Source organism: Euwallacea similis, chromosome 10 (assembly GCF_039881205.1).
Source record: "Euwallacea similis isolate ESF13 chromosome 10, ESF131.1, whole genome shotgun sequence".
Lineage (NCBI taxonomy): Eukaryota > Metazoa > Arthropoda > Insecta > Coleoptera > Curculionidae > Euwallacea > Euwallacea similis.
This window is the reverse complement of record NC_089618.1, coordinates 5,211,003-5,230,160: the sequence shown is the minus strand read 5'-3', so window position 1 is coordinate 5,230,160 and position 19,158 is coordinate 5,211,003. Positions and strand designations below refer to the sequence as shown.

The 19,158-nt window shown below is 41.5% G+C and overlaps 2 protein-coding genes across 3 annotated transcripts; both read right to left on the bottom strand.

The window, feature by feature from the left end:
* Positions 1-540: 540 nt before the first annotated feature.
* On the bottom strand, positions 541-18,970 carry Nca (neurocalcin homolog). The gene is made up of 5 exons (XM_066393790.1): positions 18,834-18,970; positions 3,174-3,336; positions 2,979-3,117; positions 2,758-2,926; positions 541-2,704 (listed from the first exon to the last, which is right to left on the bottom strand). The coding sequence occupies exons 2-5, from the start codon at positions 3,241-3,243 to the stop codon at positions 2,510-2,512; spliced, it is 573 nt and encodes a 190-aa protein (XP_066249887.1). The 5' UTR covers positions 3,244-3,336; positions 18,834-18,970; the 3' UTR covers positions 541-2,509.
* LOC136411290 (neuronal calcium sensor 2) lies at positions 3,382-18,825 on the bottom strand. Of its 2 annotated transcripts, none has more exons than XM_066393791.1 (5): positions 18,433-18,825; positions 7,914-8,034; positions 6,677-6,820; positions 6,233-6,361; positions 3,382-5,996 (listed from the first exon to the last, which is right to left on the bottom strand). In XM_066393791.1, exons 2-5 carry the CDS (start codon positions 8,022-8,024, stop codon positions 5,820-5,822), a joined length of 561 nt encoding a protein of 186 aa, XP_066249888.1. In that variant the 5' UTR covers positions 8,025-8,034; positions 18,433-18,825; the 3' UTR covers positions 3,382-5,819. The 2 variants fall into 2 exon arrangements, with proteins under 2 accessions (XP_066249888.1, XP_066249889.1); XM_066393792.1 differs by lacking the exon at positions 18,433-18,825 and adding an exon at positions 11,751-12,189.
* Positions 18,971-19,158: the final 188 nt, after the last annotated feature.

The window sequence follows — 19,158 nt, the reverse complement described above, 5'->3', positions numbered from 1 at the left end:
CTTTTATAATCGCTTAAGCCGCCAACGTAACTTATGACTAAGCAGCCTCCGGGTAATTTCTTCTTCGTTCAAATTGGGACTTGAAGGCCACAGAGGTTGACTTATTTCTGCGCTCACGCCGTACTCAAACCAAAGGAAAAATTTCGATATATCCTACATCGATTAAGTATGTGTGTGATCGCGAAGCAGCGCTTAATATGTAAAGGCTGTTGCGCTGGACTCACTTTTGCATTGCCCGAGGCAATCAGGGAATTCCGACTTATGTAAGCCGTTGCATAACGCTGCGATCGCGTGGGCCGCCCAACTTTCCACTGTTGTGACCCTCGCGCGGGCAGAGAGGAGCGACCCATTTCCTTGAGGTTCCAAGACCTTTGTGAAACAATAATTTAGATAGACATATTACGAGTTCGTTGCCGGATCCGGGAGAAAGTGGTCGAAATTTGAAGCGGCCGGGTGCCGGAGCGGTTACGTATATGATGCGTTCTTTGTTGTCAGCTATGGCCGATGTGACGCGGCTGCTTCAGGGCAATAAAACGCACCTTATTAAATTTAAATAACCAGCAATGTTTATTCTTCATATCGATTACTTTATTACACTGATTTAAAGATATAATCAAGAGATAAAGAGGGAGGTAAAAAACAAACATGTAACGCGCTTTTTATCTTTAAAGGAAGATCTCAGGACATGTCTGCAAACTACGTGAGTGACAGCTGATTCTGCTCGTGTTCTGTACACCGTTCTCGCCTCGGGGAGCGACTTATCACCGATTGTGACGTTTTTTGGTAACAATATCGATTATTGGCGTTAATGACGCGTTAAAACGTCATCGAAGCCACAGACGTCAAGTAGTCGTCCACGAACTCGCGAAGAGCGCGTTTGTTGACATACGTCTTGATCTTACGCGGAAAAAAATGGGGAATTGTGAATAGTTCCCTTGAAGGTGGAGAACGAGGCGGCGACCCCCCCCAGAATGAAAACTCTCAATGAATCACTGAAAGTGGAAGTTGGGGTGGAACGATTCTCCAGAATGTTCCATTGGAGAAGGACGCCTCGGAGCAGTCCGTCTGCAATGGACGGGGGTAGAGGGCACAGTTTTATTACTATACACATAATCATAAGACCATCCTATAATTATAATAGTTAAAATATAATAGTCGCATGGAAGGGGCCGGATGAAATTGCTATTGTGAGGAATCTAAGCCTGCGCCCCTCCAATTACTGGAATCACATTTAAAAATTTGAAAACATTAACACTTACATCGTACATTATGGACTATAATAGAATATTCTGGAAATATCATTTTCAAATGGAGTAATTATTCGTATTTAGTACTTCGATTTGTCCCTTACAGAAACGCTCAAAAAACTTTTTACATCCAATAATATCGCCCCGGACGGCCGAGCACCCCCAGTCATCCGCGCCGCATCGGGGTCTCACCTAAGCTTAAATTATCATCTATTATGTATAAATTATAGTAGTTTCAGTAGTTATAGTTAGACAGATCTCCTGAAAGTTAGCGACGGACAATGGGACCCACGGGAGCCCCATTCCCATACCGTTATAAATTAGAATTGTTTCGGCTCGAGTCTTGGGGAAATTGAGCTCTGCAATGCTGGTTGCATATCACGAGTCCGACATCCTCAACCAGTTTGCGTGCAGTAAGAAATGGCGCCTGCGCTATCCGATTGCGGCACGAAGTTCCAGCTCAAGGACCGGGCGAATGGTAAGTTTTTTCCATCTTTTATTAGCACACTTTAAAGCACCGTTTTGGCCATACAGCAAGGACCTGCCCTCAGACCCTCTCTTCACATTGTTCCCTTTTCGGCTCGTGAAAATATTCATAAAGCTTGTTGTAACGTTTTGCTGTCAAAAATGTCAGGTCGTGTTTCTAAGCTGTTGAAATTCGAGTTTATTCACATTTAGCTAAGAGTTGAACGTCGAAGCAGTCCTAAGACAACTGCAGAGCGCTGCTGGATGAAATTTTGAGTTTAATGTGCCCTTGTGGTTTTGGAGGCCCCAAATGGAATTAATCTTATTCATTACGGGCTTTGCTGTAATGCTAGTTGCATACTCTCAACCACAAAAAGAGATGCATTGAAGAGGAATTTACCAAGTTTTGGTATCTTCGATAAGTAACCAGAAAGATTCAACAGCAGTTCAGTTTCTAGCCAATTTGAAGCACTTAGCTCCCGTCTTTCAGGCAGAAGCTCGTAGCAATCGAAGACTAAAAACTCCCGCGTGCTTGGAACGCACTCAATTTAACATCATCTCCGCTCGTTTCTCCCCAAGACCAAGCGAAAGTCCGAAGTCATCCAGCTGACCCCCCGAAAGCACCACCAAAACTGCTCTCCATCACTACACAAGAGTCCAGTTTAGTCCGAGCTCGCTTGAACCACACACACACACACACGAAAAGGGGCAAACTCTTAACAATTCTATTGTAATCAATTCAAGACGCGAGTAGAGAGGAAATGGGGGCAAAACAACCAAACTTTCACGCACTGGACCTACTGGGCCTGAGGGTCGCACTGCAGCAGCCGCACGATCGAGGGATCGCTCTTGGCCCCTTCGATGAACTCCTCCAGGCTCAGCTTGCCGTCCTTGTTTTTGTCCATCTGCCTAAAGATCTTGTCGGTGCGCTTCTCGGGAGTGCTCTCATCTTCGGGCATCTTCATCACCGTCCCGACCATTTTGTAGATGGCCTGCAAGGAGCTTTTTTGTGAGTGTCGTTTATTGAGGTCTAGCGAGGGCGTACCGTAACGATTTCTAGCATTTCTTGTCTTGATATATAACCGTTTCCGTCTAAGTCGTACATGGAAAAGGCCCATTTAAGCTTCTGCTCCAGCTTACCTCGAGAGGTGACCGAAAGGGCGCAGAGGAACTCCCGAAAGTCTATAGTCCCGTCTCCATTGGCGTCAAAAGTCCTGCGGGGGACTTCATGGTTATGTCGCGCTGTTTTGCCTGTTAAATGCCTACCTAAATACGTGTTCCGCGAATTTGCTCGCGTCTCCGTAAGGGAAGAAATTTCCATAAATCTTCTTGAACTCGTCGACGGACAAATGCCCGCTAGGGCAGTCCTTCAAAAAGCCTTTGTACCACTCCTGGATCTCCGCGTCTGCAAACGAGCCCCGGTTAACCAAAGGTAAGCAAACCCTTCCAACAATCGCTTACCCGAGAATTCAGTGTTCTGTTTCAGGTCCTCCAACACTTCCGGCTTCAACTTGCTGTTCTGCTTCCCCATGACTAGACTAGCTTCGGTCTCACTCACTCGTTCTCACCAGCTAACGCCGCCTATGCATTTTAGTTGATCGGGCCTAGGGCTGCTATGATCAAGCTAGATTTCGGAGAAACTTTATGGGGTACGCAAACAAACTCCTGGTCCAAATATTTGACATTTTTAATTACCATCATAATGTTAATTATTATTGATAAAAACGTTTGGGGGGTTCATTAATTGTATTACTCATGAGAAAGTACCGTCAAATAGAGCTTGGAGAAAGAGAGAGAGAGATAATTAAGGGACGTTTTACATCTAGTAGATGATTACTTCTATTACAATCCATCTTTGTCTCTTTGCTGCTTACAGCTATAAAAGTTTATACAAATAAGTGCCCACTATAGCAGACTGAACTGAAGGGTCCTCAAGTATGCACGATTGCAGAAGTTCATGGTTGGGGCCGCCACAGCGGCGTCCGAGGCCCGTATTTACACGCTACGTCATAACGCAATATACAGGGTGTCCAGCTAACATACCTTACTGGGTATAAAAAATTGACTTTTTTGGTGCACGAGTATATAGAGAACCTACTTTACGGCTATAGTCATTGCTCGTTATATACAAAACAAGAGAGGCTATTGCTAATAATAAACACCTCGTGTCCTTCGATAACAAGCATAATCCTGCCGTTGCACTTTGTACAGAACACGTAAGTAGAGACACATATTAATACTTCTTTAGCATTCTATCATTAGTCCTAATACAGCATTAGAGAGTGATGTGTGAGTAGAAAAATACTTAAACAATATCACTATAGTAAAGTCGGGTGGTGTATAATGATGTGCCTTAGCCACACAGCGGGGTTTCCCTTTCAGTGCAAGTAAAAATTGGTTCCTTCAAATTGTGTCTCAAGAGATAATGAGGCGCTTTTGAGGGATGCTGCTCAACAGCCCTCAAAATCCCCATCGATTGGCATAAGCTTCTACCTAAAGCATCTAACGAGATCAGGCAACCAGTCATACGTACGTACTTTAACGTCGCGCGCACCAAAAACAACAAAATCGGCCTTGATACGTCAAAAAACAATTGAATAACCAAGAGTCCTTTTAGTTAGTTTTTCGATTACTTTAGACGTGTATTCCGCGACTTTACAACGGTTTTAACTCGCTTTAGAGCGGTAGTTTTCACGCGAAATCGCGGGAAAAGCAAAGAAGAGCGTCCAGCAGTGTCCGGACGGAACTCACACACACCGGCGATAAACGGGAATTAACTGAATTGGCATTGCGATGGAGAGGCCTTTCGTGCCGGTAAGTTTAGCATGCTCGGCATCGATTAAAAAACCTCTATTTCCTTGCACTTGCTTGCTTTACGTGCAAAACGTTAAATAAAGTCCGATTTACCGCCCACTATCGCCTTGGAAACGGGCGTTTGCAACAGCCCCGGCCACAAAAGAACGCTTTGTACCAATAAAAATAAAACCGTCTCTTTGTGCTCCTGGGAGGATTCAGGAAGGTCGGCGAGCACGCCCGGGCGATATGATCCTAATAATGGTAATTATTAAGGAGAATAACGCGCGTAATTGAGAAAACCGGGAAGTCTCGTCGAACGTAAAATCGTCTTTCTTTCAAGGGCTACTGCACCGGAGGGGGCAACTGTGGAACTCTTTATTAGGCGATTAATCTCAGAGATGGCGCCAGGGGCAATTGAAGCGACACACGCCTACTACGATCATACGTAGGGTTGACTTGGTTGTTTTCACGTTTCGTGTAAACAAAATTTTGCGTCGAACCGAATACGGCTTCAATGCCCCATGAAAATGCGGTAGCTTTAAGGGTTAAAAATCGGTTTTTGACGCTTTAACCCTAATTTAATTAAGCGTGTATAACCCGTGTTTATGCCCCCGTAAGTGCGCCCTAATTAATCGATTAGCCGGGGCTACAATAGCGGCGAAATATAATATTTTCCGCGCGGCACAAAGAAGCCCTCGTATCGGCGTAAGCCTCTTTCTTAGAAGTCGCCGGTTAAAGGTAAAAGGTCGAGAGGGGCAATTTGTGCCTTTATTGTTGAATCGCAATTTCTGCTCAGTGTGCTTAAGAAAAAGGGTCTGAAAAAGGGTGTAAATGCTGCGATCATGGGACAAACATTCAATATGAAGGAAGTAAATGCCTCAATAGAGTTAATGAGATCAGAAAGAAGATATGTTCATTGTGCCTTTCCGAGTGTTAGTAGGTACATTAATGGGGAATCACTACAGTAAATATTGGTAATTTGTAACATTGATATGGACACAGTAATAGTAATATAATACTTTCTCAATGCGTCTCCGTCACTTGCGAAAAAGTCTATAAATACATCGATATAATGTCATGTAAAGTAGGACAAAAAAAGTCTTTTAATTCTCAGCATACATACGATTGTACCGGTTACAAACTGAGGGGAATCGGACCCTGCTTAAACCACGTTTTAAAGCCTCGTTTACAGGCCATTTGGGGGGAGGGGGGGAGGGAGGGGAGTGCATGATTTTGTTTCGGCGGCGAAAGTAAAATCGCCCACCGACGCAGGCCCATCGCTTTAAATACGTCCCTGGTGCGGAAGGGCCCTTAAGGGGCCAGCATTTTAGACAGCTCCTCGTCCTGCAAACAGCCCTTAAGGAACTCCTCTTGGGTCAGCTGACCATCGTTGTTTTCGTCCATTTTCGCGAAGATGTTTTTCGCCCTTTCCTCCGCCGAATCGGCCGGTCGATTGGACGAACACGCACCCAACATATCGTAGATTGCCTGCAGATGAAGTAAAAAGAGAGGAACTTGTTGAGTTTGCGGGTATTATTTGCCGTTTTTTGGGCGAGACCGCTGTTATTTCGTGGGGGTAAGTGAGCATGCAAAGATCGATAATCCCACCCCCTAGTGAATATTAATCTAATACGTCAAAAGGACCCTTGTTCAACCGGAACAAAGATCCCGACTTGGGGTGCCGACCTTTTGCCCGGTCGCGCGTGTGTAAATTTACGACTTACTTGGACAATTTTGGTCATTTCTTGGATGTCGATGACGCCGTTGCCATCGACGTCATACATCCTGAAGGCCCACTTCAATTTTTCCTCGGGCGTGCCGCTTGACGTGACGTCAATGGCGAGGAGGAATTCCTGAAAGAGCATTTGGTTTGTCGAACAATCGGAGCTCTCAACTCGTGCGTATTGTCAACCGTAAATCACCCCTGCTGGGGGCGACAAAATTACCCTCCATTTCCCATATTATAAATTGCAATTTTACAAGACGTCAGCGATTTATCTTTCCTGCCAGACATCGATTCAAGTCGCCGCCATTCCGAAGTTTTCCTCTCTCTCCACCAGTCAACATCCAGGTGAATAAATTATTTATGACGTTTTTGTCGGCAGCCCTCGGATCGATCCGAGGAAATGTTTTTTTTTTTGACAACGTCTGCTCTTTGTTTCACTTACTTTAAAGTCGATATAGCCGTTCTTGTCCATGTCGAATGTTCTGAACACGTGGTCGCAGAACTCCTCGGCATTGCCACTGGGGAAGAACATTTTGTACATGTCTACGAATTTGGCGGGCGTCAGCCGACCATTAGGGCAGTCTTGCTGCAAAAGGAGAAAGCGATTTAAACACCCTGTTTATTGTGCAGTAAGAAAATTGTAGTCTTTCACTTCTAGATGGTCCTTTCCGTATGTAATATGTTTGACCCCCTGGAGCCACCGCAAGAACTTCAATGAACAACGTTATTCGCCATTGCGTCACGTGCTCGTTTCCCACTCCACATCCTCTGACCTTAACTGATTCATTTTCTGTGAGAAATAATTTAAATTCGAAACCAAAGACAAATTTGACGGTCCTGAAAGTTCGGTCATCCCCCGACTTTGCCGTTTTCCAATGATTCCAAATGCAAATTGCCGCAAAATCGCCATTATCCCCAAACCGTTTATCTATGAACTTTATCTGGTGCGCCATCGAAGTCTTTAAACTAAAGGAAATAGTATCTATCAGTAATTCTACTCCTTCCTTTTGGGAATTAATAGAAGGAAATTGATTTGTGCCCGGCAAAATCCTCCCGAGAAATCGTCGCAATAAGAAGCTGCAAACAGTGCAAACTCCCTAGAGAAAATTCCACGGTTTTCGTACCAAAAGAACCTTGTGGCAATTGATACATTCCTCCCTCATCATAAAACGAGATTAATCACCTTTCCCGGGAATTGAATTAATAGAATTTACGGCGTCATTAATTAGATTTACGAGGGCCTTAAAACTGATTCAAACGACCAATATAACAGTGCGGCAAGGGGGTCAGAAGGGCGCATCCTTGAAACTAACCCCTATCGAAGGTATTAAGGCGAAGTGTGTTTCGCAGGTAATTCTTTTTCTTGTTCCGTTTTTGCATAATGGAGAGGGCCCCGAAGTACTAAAAGGGTCGCCGGAAGGGGTTAATCGGGTTTTATTGCTCTGGACGGAAGCAGGGTGGGACTGGCATTAATCGGTTGGGAAGTTGAAATGTGATTTGCCCACTTATCACTTATCGAGGCAGCGGGCGTTTGCATGCAGACAAATGAGCAGCCGATGGGGTATGCGGGGGCTCGATTTTAAAAATTATCCCCAAGATGTAGGTAGATGCGAGTGGATTATTGTTAGGGCGATCACGCGCATCTAGATCAGAAAGTTTTACATCTTCCACGAACTCACCTTAAATCCCTTGTACCACTCCTTGATGGTGCTCTCGTCGTATCGCGTGTGCGACTTCAAAAAGTCCATGTCCTCTTTGGAGAGCTTATCCTTGCTCCCGAAGCAGCCCATCACGGCAACGCTGCAACAATAGGAGAAACATGTAAATTACAGAGTTTTTCAGTAGAGCGCCACTAAAATCGACCCCCGTGACCCAGATTCAAGGGAGAAAAGGCTTCTTGACCTGGGCTAAGACAGGTTAATTCGGGTCGCGATAATCGTTAAATTGTGACGTTGATTCTATGAGGAGGAGAGGCATCGATTATGCACGCAATTGATCGGAGTTCGTGCGTCTAAGCCTTATTCCAAAGAAAACAAATTTTCGGTGGAAGTTCAACACTTCTGTTGCGAGGAAAAATTACGACTTTAGTTGTAAATATTGACGCGAAGCGCCGATCTGAAATGTGAAGTATCATCAAGAAAATTCCGCGAATCCTCCTACCTTAAGCGAAGCCTTATATTGCGGTACAAGCATTAAAACAATAACTAATGTCCTTTGACTGCTCTCGCGGCAACTACGTAAGTTCCCGATTCTTGGATTTTGTCCAAAAAAATACAATTTATTATCGAAAAGAATATTTTTGCACATAGCATTATTGTTAAGTTAGTTCAGGTTCGATCGGGATAAATTCCCTCCTAATTAGCCGGATAAAAATACGCGTCTCGCTGAAAGAGATCGATCATGAAAACACTAAAACCCGGCTTTTACAGTCTGCGAAAATGCGCGATCTATTTAGCCGAAAAAAGTGCTCTAAATGTTTACGCGAACGCTCTCTTTATTAGAAATAAAGGCGCAAGAAAAATCTGTTTATCTCGGACGTCAGACGGTATTGATCTATGCATTTGCCCCAAAGGAGCCAATTTCGGGATAGTAGGAAAACGTGTCCCTAGACGACGATAATATGTCAGCCGCACCCCCCAACTTTTTCGGCCCTACCTAACCGCTCTATTTTTACCCGCCTCGATTATGTCACGCTTTTGTACACTTGATTGTTGGGCTTTTTATTTTCGGCCACCTGGAATAACACGATTAAAACAGATACGGTAACGCCATGCCTAGAGTTTGCGTCCAAAAATGAAATTTAACTAAAAAAAAATTAGGAAAGCGAAGGGTTGTTACCATTCACCTGTTCAGAGTTTCCTAAACCCTTTTCAAACAACATTTAAGCTTTAAAACCTCGAGGAAAATATTTTCAGCTCCCGCTCTTACAAGGTTTCAATCCCCGTCTATTGGAAACGTATCGAAACCGACAAGTTGTAAACCGCCGCAATATCGGGGATTTTATATGGCACTTCCTCCCGCAAATCTGTATCAAATCGACTGTAATTGCTTGGATCTGTTCCAACTGCTTCTTACAAGTGCACACACTACTTGAAACTTTTTGTGTAATTTCCAGTTTTGCTGGAAAGTGAAACTCTTAATGGGATTCAATCCGCGCACGAACTTTGGCCAAGATTATGTCGAAAAGTTTCCCAATCAACGAGTCTTTCCGTTGTTTCGGTCGGGAAAAGTTTCCCTGCTCCGGTTTTTAAGTTGCAAAATATTTGGACAACAGATCAAATTAAGGGAAACTCCGATTAAGTATTCAAAGGGGCCGTGTCGGATATTTGAATAATGGAATTTGAGTTTGTGTAGAAACAGGTTTTCTTGTTTCTTGTTTTTTTTTAATTTTATTTTGCAACCTTGTGCATATGAAGTGGCATTTTCTTGGAAAACAAATGGCAAAATGCATTTTGGAAACTTCAAAAATCAATTTGAATCTACCATGAAATGCCTTTTGAGTATAGGTTTTGAGACTCTTTTCCTTTGGGTTATTTACGTGCCACAAGGCCATCATCGGTTTCCAGTTTTCTATGAGATCACATATGATGATTTTTCTACCCAATTCACTCAAGTACTTCAGTTCCACAGAAACCTCCATAAAATTCTCTCTCTGCCTCCGCCATCTGTTTGCGCTTTTCCTGCCTAACTCTGACGTCCATCTTGGAATTAAGCGTTCAGCGCCTTGTTGCCATTTTCTAAATATATTAAGACGTTTGAAAATTTGAGAAAATCGTTTTTTACACTCCAATTTTTCAGATCTTTTTCGCAATTAGAAGCCAATCCAGCCATAATATATCTTTCGCCAGCCAATATATTTAAATTCAGATTGTTTAAAGAATCGGCGGGTGGTTAATTTCTTTCAAGGATTTCTTAACAGCTATATGCTCGTAATTCCAACTTAATTGATATCTAAAGTGATGTTTTATTGAATAAATTAGACACATCCGGTACTCAAATAATATTTTCTTTCAATATGCCTCTATGAGACAAATTTCGACAGCGAACTGGATAATAGCTTCGTGACTCTGGTCCGAGTAAGAAAGAAGTAGTTTTGTTCTTTTCCAGGCCAAAGATCCATTTATTAGATATCCGTCGGCATTTAAACGAACATTCCCCTCCGGCAAAATCAATCTTCGGGCCCTGGCGAAAGTTCATTGTTGCGATTCCGAATCCGCTGGACGCTGTCCAACAACTTGTCACATCCGACTAATGCCGCGTCCAAATAAATAAACAATGAACATTCCCCGCGAAATTCCTCGCTCGTGGGTGCCAAAATTAGGACGTATGTTGTCACATTTAAATTTTCGGCAAAGGATAGATCTACCGACGTTTTAAAATCATCGTGGAAACCTTGACCCTAATTGAGGAAAATGGAGAACAAATGAGTGATGTAAACATAGTCAAACGTTCGGTGTTTGGACGACGAAATGGTACACTTTTATGAAGTGAAAATTTATGAAATTTTACTTGATGTAAACGCAGGTAAACACCTTGTTCCGGGGTCAAAAATGCAGGACGCCAATATACACATGGACGATTTTTTATTATGCAAACGTAGTCAAAGTTACGTATTTTGACGGTGAAATTGCGCCATTGAGGACTTTAACCTAAATTAATAAAACTATAAGATTTTGAGTTACTAAATCGTGCGATGTAAACGTACCCAAAAGCGAAATTTAGTGGTGAAAAAAGATTTTTTCGTTCAAAAGAAGATAAAAATCTGAATTGTAAAAGTTCTACTTATGTTCAATGTTAACGTAAGCAAAACTGCTACTCCTGAGTAAGAAAATGCTCTGGGAAAACATACCTATAAAAGCCATATCTTTAGCTGTTAAAAAAGGCGTTTTTTGCAGTGAGAGGATTTTTTAATTAGACACTTTTGATAATACTTAATCATATTTTTGCTTCAACTAGTTCCATTCTTGTCTTCTCTGTCATTATTGGCCTTTGAAGTCGTTATTATCTGGCTTAAACAAGTGAAGTGCCACATAGATAACTAATAACACGTTTCAGATTTAGAGAGAATTGCTTTCGCCATGTGTCAAGAAATAGTCCCTTTTAAAACACAGTCAGCACAAATTGGAGTCATGTGCAGTGTATCCAAGAGAACCATCAAAGGATTTTTTCAAAATTCCTTAATGCATCCTTATTTTGGACAAATTGTGTTTATATGTGGGGTAAATTTGACGAAAATTATACAGGGGCGAACTGCAAAAAAAACCCAAACTCTAGGGTCTGAAATATGGTTAAGATTATCCTCACTCCTGGCAATTTTCACGTTTAGGCCTAGGTGTAATATGTCGGATTTATTAGCGGAGGGGTGCCCCTGGGGGGTGCGTAGAGCAAATTTAGGGGTTCAGGAAACCCATAGGGAAAGTCGTAAGCGAGAGGACTTTTCGAGAAATTGCCAGAAAGCAAAGATGTGATTGGATGTGGCAGAGCTACAATCCTCATTCACAATTTCATATACTTGCCTGGATTTAAATTCTTTTAAATTCTGGAACAATCCAATAGGCAATTTCACTAAGTTTTCACACTCAAAATTTCCTAGAAAAACGTGCAAATGCTCGAGGAATGACAGAGATACGCTGCTTCTAAGCTGATTAAAACTGAAGAAGGCTTAGGGCTTCTTAGTAAATGCGTCTCGAGGAATTTTTATGGGGGCTTTTAACGTAGACTTGCAAGGAATTTTAAGTGGTTTTTCACTTGAATTATTCCTACCGAAACCCCGTCGAGAGAGACATGTTTGTTGGTCCTTCCGGTTGTTCGGTAAATGGTCCGCGACTGTAATTTTCGTCGGAAATGGCTCGTGCACACTCCCGATCTACGACTGCTTGGTATAGCTCGCCGATATTAGTCCGAGTCCCAATCCACACCGTGTTGTCAAATTTCCGGAGATTTTCTCCCTGTAGCCCCCACTTTCGCTCCTTTTCCAAACGCGGAAAAACTGTTCAAATGTTGGGGGCAGGAATAGGGGAGTTGGCAATGCGGAGGCGTCCTGGGGAGTGCGCGCGTCCCGACGCCGCCCGATCAATATCGGCAACAGTGCCTGGCGGGCACCTTAGGAGAGGTGCGCTTGGTCAGTGCTGGGAGCCTACGACACCGTCCACCGGACGAAATAAGAAAATCGGGCGCCATTGCTGCGGATTTCGGGCCTGCAACGCAGGAAAACGGGGCTTACTCTAATGCGGATACCCCCAGGGGCCGGTCATGCTGGGCAAGCTGACTGATGGCACCACTCAAATGAGGATTTAATTCTTCGCGGAAGGGCTTATGAATAGTTTAGGCGGAAGCAGAGGTTTTGTGTGAAGCTGTCTGTAAAAAAAAAGAAAATCTGGAGAATCAGGAAAATGCAATAGAAATTGGCAACATTGCCGAGGTGGGATAATGGCAGGTGCTTGTCAGCAATTAAAGAAATAGGCCCTGTTGCCAGGTTGCGACATCATAAAATAGATTTTTTCCTAGGAAATGTCAGAAGTTTTAGGCTCGACACCTTACATGGCCACGTGATATTTGAGAACACGTCTTGTAACCTAGAAGTTATAACACGTTGGCAAAGGCGATTGACAGCCAGATGACACGTAAACAAACATTGTTGTCGGACCTAGTGAAAGAAGCTTCTGTATTGGCGGATAAACCTACGTTGTAAATGAGGTCACTTACAAGCGACTAATGCCTGGTTGCAGCATCTTTAAAGATTTAAGAAAATAGCAGCTTTCTGCACTGTCTGTGACATTTTGTAACATATCACAGTAAGGCAGACCTAAATGCCGAATTGAAAATACAATCGAGAGTGACGATGCTGTCACAGACAAATGATGAATACCTTGTTGCCACATCTTATATTCTCCTATTTATAAGAGTGAAAAATGACAACTTTATAAATGAAGCTTGCACCGTTGCCATGCCTCTTCAAGTATGATAAACCAAAGAGCTGTGCTTTTAACTATCTCGTTATCGCCTTGAGTCGGTCACGGCCCATTTACCCAAATCCCCCGAATAAAAAATGGGCATGCGACTAATGAGCCAGAGAAAGGCCCCTTTAGCTCCGTCCGGCTTAATCAATCCATTTAAAAGGAGGCCCCGTTTAATTTTCATGGAGAGCTGGAGAGTTTAGATTAATTACCAAATTTGACACATTTTCACGTATTAAATATACTAAGCGGCAACATTGATTTAGAGAAGTATTGCTGGCTGCCTGTTAGTCCATTAACAAAACCATTGACGTTGAGAGCACAATTTTAGGCAGTTAAGACAATTTTGAAATATGGAAAATTTAGACTGAGAAATACCGATTTTGCATTGTTTTCGAAGTTATTTTCGGGTGGAAGATAAACGGTTATTTCTAGTCGCCTAACCAAACACAATAACAGAAAGTTCTGCTTTTTGTTACTCAATACGAAACACACACATTATTGTGACGTCAAAATGCGAAAATACCGAATTCTCTCTTTTGTTATTACGACCCTGGATGATTTATTTTTAGAGAGAGTTTAATTAAATTGATGATTTCGACTTACTCGATCTCGTGCGATTATCACGCTGATATAAATCACATTAATTACTGTTTCGAGAAATCAAATAGAGGCAACTGAGAATTCACAAAAGTAAACAACCTTCGCCATTTTGCCCAGATGAAGACTTTAGATCTGGTGGAAAAATCCTGTTAAAACGGGAATCGGAGAGTCCTTCCTGCAAGTGAAGTGAACGAAATGCACCAGTCCGGATGCATAAATGTTGGCGGGCTGATTGGCGGCACACGTTTCGAAAGCCGCCGATGTGTGAAGGCGGCGACCGAGCGGGAATAATTTCCAAAGGCATTAATTAATTCGTCCACCGTCCAATCGATATAGGAAACTACTGTTAGTGTATTTTTCTTGAACAAAAGACTAGCGCCGCGTTGCCAAAATGTGTCACAACCTCCCTCTGTTGTCGCGGTTCTATGTAAAGACTGACAACCGTTGTCACGGACAATACTAGAGAAAGAGATGGGCCCGTTGTGTTGGTGGTTCGAAAGCGGAAACACCTTTCCCTTATCTAACGTGGAAGTGCCTTTGCTAGGGGGCGGCATTGTTCGTCGAAGAGGTGACAAGCTGCGAGATATGCATATGATATGTAAAATACGTAAACTTCTCCACAAATTGAGGAAAATAAGCTGAAGCCGTAAACGCAATGAATATCTAATTTGATTGTTTCATCATCTCTTATCGTTGATTACAGTGTTTTCATTATCAAATGACACTGCGAAAAAACCTCTTACCGACATACGTTAGAGAAATTCAGGACATAGGTGTAACAAAAATTATATTTTTTGAATTATTATAATAAATAAGTTTAGTACGTACATATTATTTTTTAATTAAATTTAAATACAGGTTTCATCATTATTATCATCAATAGAGGCACTATTCATGCTAAGCTGAATAATTATTGAGGCAACACGAGATGATACATGTTACTGATCTTCTTTCTTTTTGTGTAACATGAACTTAAGTAGCCATAGTTTCCACACTATGTTTTCTAATTCACTTATCACCTGCCAAATATTTTCCAAAACTGCGCCACTTAAATTTGATGACTTATCTATCTTCCGTAATCATTTTTTTCTAATCCCCCAATTTATTTCGATTGAGTTAAAAATGCAATAATAGGTTGGTAATCGCAAAATTGCATGTCCTTGATGGCGACATAGTTTCTCAGTTACATACTCCTTTTTGAAATTTAAAGACTTTATTATGTCTAATATTTTTTTGTCTTTTTCTGGAATATATACATTTTTGTCTCTCATAAAGTTGATTGTGTCCTGTTTCTTTGTACCATTATTAGGGGTCTTGACTAGTAACCAGGAACGATAAGGGGCGTTGTTCATTACAATGACTGAGTTAGGGGGGATATTTGGTAGCAATTGTTCGACGAACCATTTTTTGAGTAGATGAGCAGTCATGTCTTCGCGGTAATCAGCAGAGGATTTGCTTGTATTTTTTGCGGACAACAAGCCCTTTGGCATAAATCCATTTTCACTGCCAGCGTGCAGAATAATAATCGCCTCTCGAACATGGAATACTTAAACTACATTTTTTTAAATTATTTACTCAGCTGTATTTAATCAATTCGTGAGCGTCGAACCACGTTTCATCTAAATAAACTATATATCTTCCTAATTGTCGATACTCCCTAATTTTACGTAAACATTCTCCCCTTAAACCAACTATTCATTATGACTCCATTACCACCATGTCATTATCAATTTGTTTATATTTAAATTCGTAGTCCATCATAATGGCTCGCAATATTGCCAAGTGACTATAATGGGAGCAGTCTTTTAGCTTTTCTCGAATTATTTCTAATGTAGGTGCGGTATTTTCTTCATAAAATTTATATGTAATTTTTCGAATAACGTCTCTGTCAAAATCGTCGATTTATTTAAATTTTCGATAAGTTCCTTTCTTTTCAAAGCTGTGATCTATAACATATTCTTCCTTAATAACCCTATAAATCGTTGAGAATGATAAAAATGTAGTCATTTCGCTTATTCGTGTTACAATAGTTCTAACTGAATGATGCTTGTTTTCTTTCTTTAAACAGTCATAAATCTTCAAAACGAGACGTTGGCTCCGCACATGTAAATCTTTGTTTTTAAAATCAGTATTAGCCTCTGCAGCATTCACGTTTGTTTTATTTTCCAAACGGTCTTCAAAGGGCCTTATCTACCAAATCAATACACTCGCAACAATACAATTAATCCTATGAAAATATAAACTATAAATTACTTAATTTAACTCCGTAACACCACAAATGGGCACCAAAAAAATCAATTTTAAACGCTCTTCGTCGGCACCACTGGTTTCAGTTAGTTTACACCTACGAGTACTGGTCTCCGTGCGGACTAGCGGCGCATCTCAAATATTCATCGTTTGGCAACTCAGACCGAGGCAATATTCAGTTTGGTCCGCTGGCTCAGGCTTCCGAAATGTTACAGAGCCCTGTCACCAGATAGTAGAGGAAGCTTGGCAGTTAAGATTTCATTTTTCATCGTGATATTTTTGATCGCTCCTTCTATAGGCGACGTTTTGAACTGATATGAAAAAGTGCTGTACGTTTATACTTCATGTCAGTTTCAAGAGTCTCAATGATCTAAAACGAGCCCTAAAAGGTAATCAATCACGGGATTGAAACGAAAATAGCTCGACGACCGCAGTTTCGTTCGTAACCTTCCTTAATGTGAAAACACGACCCGTTTGTCTTTATAAGATGCATTACTGAGGGCTTGGCAGAAACCTAATAAAACATAATCTATAGGAAGGAGATGGTTTTTGCGCCACGGCAGAAAAACCGTCTTTATCTGCCGCCCTAAATTCCGCCATTCCCCGAATAGACCGTAAATTGCCGCTGTCGATACATTTCCCCTGGAACGACCCACATTCTGGTGATAAAAGCGTAATTTTGCTAATGTCATTCTTGGTCCGTGGATCGATGTTTGTGTTAAGATTATTGGCTGAAATGAAATAATAATCGAAAAAATTGAGGAAATAATGTCTGTTAGGGTGAGAACAAAGAAGTCTCAGACCCCCGTTTCAATGTAATAAGATACCGAACAAATTTCGAGCAGCGGAAATTTGGGAAAATTGGATTTTTAAGTTCGGAAAAAGGGAAATTTATAACATAAATGAGCCTGTTAATGGCCAGAAAAAGGCTCAGGCTAACTCCATCTTTGTCTGTTGCCATAACAACCCTCCCACTTCGCTATCACACGTCAACGGTTTATATCGAGAGCAAACCTCCTCAGATATAGGCAACCAGATAAGCTTCAAATTTTCAAATGTGGAAATGGCAAAGGCGCCGTTTCAGAAGCAGCTGTTGCCCATTAATGCGGTTCATTTAAGCGCAAAATACGTGGAAATTTATAGTTTATGGCTATCTGAATGTGGCGCCCATTTTCGGGAATTGAAAACGTTCGTTTATATTTTGTCTCATTTTCATTATTTCGAATACAAAATTTCCTTTAATTTGAGCGGTCGTAAGCGTCAATTCATGATTAGATTGCGATGAGATTGACAGCTCAAGATTAACAAAATGAACGAAGTTCTTTCCACGATCGATAATTTTTTATTTAAACTTCATTTGTTATCTTGATGACATTCTCAATTTCGTTGTCCATGAATTAATGGGAATTTACGGAAATAAGCATACCCTTATACCGTTAAGAAATCCTAACTCAGCTCCCTTCTTGATACATTTTACAGCACATAGTGCTGTTACATAGCGAAAATTTGCATTCTTCGTTATTACCATGGGGAGCGGAACACAATTTTCCACGGAATTGGGCCTGTCGAATCAATTTTAGAAATCTGCGAGGAAGCGGAGAGAGGGAGGGTCTGTTAAGTCGCGATTTGCATGTAAAATTGAGCTTATGCCGCGGACCTCTACTTCCGGAAAACGGCTCTATTTTTAGTAAATTTTATAACTTTAATAAGTGACACTCACATTATATTTTTACCTTCAAAACTCTTTTTAATGAGTTGTTAGAATGCTTAGTCAGGGCCCTTTAATGAAAAACCCTTCATAAGACATGGCCAATGCAGTTAAAAAGAGGGGAACTGCGGCGCCAACGGAGGCGGATTACTTCCAGAAGAATCCGAGCAATTTGTAAGACGGGAGAAAATGCGAAATATAGATAAAGCTGGTAATAAGGGAGGGATTTTATAAAATTAGACGTGATTTTGCGTATTTCTTAGAAATATTAATTTCGGTTATTTTTATAATTTCGGGGTCTCTTGCTTTAGATTTAATAAAATGACTTTAATAAAAAACCGCCAGATAAGTTCTTAAAGATAGTCTACTGTGGATACACACATAAAGGAATAAATCAATAAACCAACAGGTGTCTCCCTCTATTGGCACCCAACCAAATTCACTCAAAATCTCTAGACTCTCTCTCACACACACGCACACACATAGCACTGTGCCATCCAACCAGGACGTATCTCACATTTTTCGAAAATAATTTAAACGAATTTAAAGCTAATTTGGCCTTGATTTCAGCCTACTTGACTGGCTGTAGGCTCAGATTTGTGAGGCCCCGACAATTAAATTTTCAAAGGTAAGCATGCCATGAGTGTCAACAAATTCCCTCACATTACTACAGAGTAAACTTACCAAAGGCAAAGGTTGTCGACAATCGAAGAGTATCCATTTCTATACTGTGCAGGCCTGAAATACCTTTAAGACAACAATAAGTGTGGCCATGACATTTTATAAACAAAATTGGTAGCTAGGCAACGTCAACAAAAGAGCAAAGGCATTCTACCTTTTCTTGTCTTAACCTAAAATCTTAGGAACAAGTAATGACAAATTCTCCCTATATTATCTCTCTCTCTCTCTCTCTATCTCTATTGGGGCTTAGCCCCCAAAGGAACAAAATCTAGGCATTAAAAAAAAAAGGTAAATATAAGGAAAAGTGACGACAATTATTTAAATGTCAAATATTTAGGCAGTGTTTACGACACGAGGGCCTTAGGGCGGCGGTACAGGGCCCTGGGGCCTCGCGGGGCACTCACGTTTCGATCCGTCTCGGTCGTACCACGCGGCTCGCTAAAACAATCACTTAATTTCCCCGTTAATTATTTATTAGGAATGTTTTCCCACATCGTATATTTAGGCAGTGTGAATCGCCATGTTTGCGGTAGCACGGATGCGCAGGCGCGGGCCCGTATGTCATATAATATTTTTGCGAGCCCGGCTCGGTTGCGCATTGATCAGAATTGTACGGAAAGTCGTACAATTTGAGATGCATTTGTAATGGAAGAGAGGGATTTGCTGTCACATATGGCAATGGTTTCTGCCCAGAAGGCTGTGCGTTTATGTCGCAGTCATGTGTTTGGA

Bases quoted from the DNA above. Each gene is read 5' to 3' on its own strand.
- LOC136411290 (XM_066393791.1), bottom strand. From the start codon at position 8,024: ATGGGCTGCTTCGGGAGCAAGGATAAGCTCTCCAAAGAGGACATGGAC. The intron at 6,362-6,676 runs GTAAGTGAAACA...ATGCTCTTTCAG, and splicing joins ACGGCTATATCGACTTTAAA to GAATTCCTCCTCGCCATTGA. The intron at 5,997-6,232 runs GTAAGTCGTAAA...CTTCATCTGCAG, and splicing joins AAATGACCAAAATTGTCCAA to GCAATCTACGATATGTTGGG.
- Nca (XM_066393790.1), bottom strand. From the start codon at position 3,243: ATGGGGAAGCAGAACAGCAAGTTGAAGCCGGAAGTGTTGGAGGACCTG. The intron at 2,927-2,978 runs GTAGGCATTTAA...AGTCCCCCGCAG, and splicing joins TTCGCGGAACACGTATTTAG to GACTTTTGACGCCAATGGAG. The intron at 2,705-2,757 runs GTACGCCCTCGC...AGCTCCTTGCAG, and splicing joins AAATGCTAGAAATCGTTACG to GCCATCTACAAAATGGTCGG.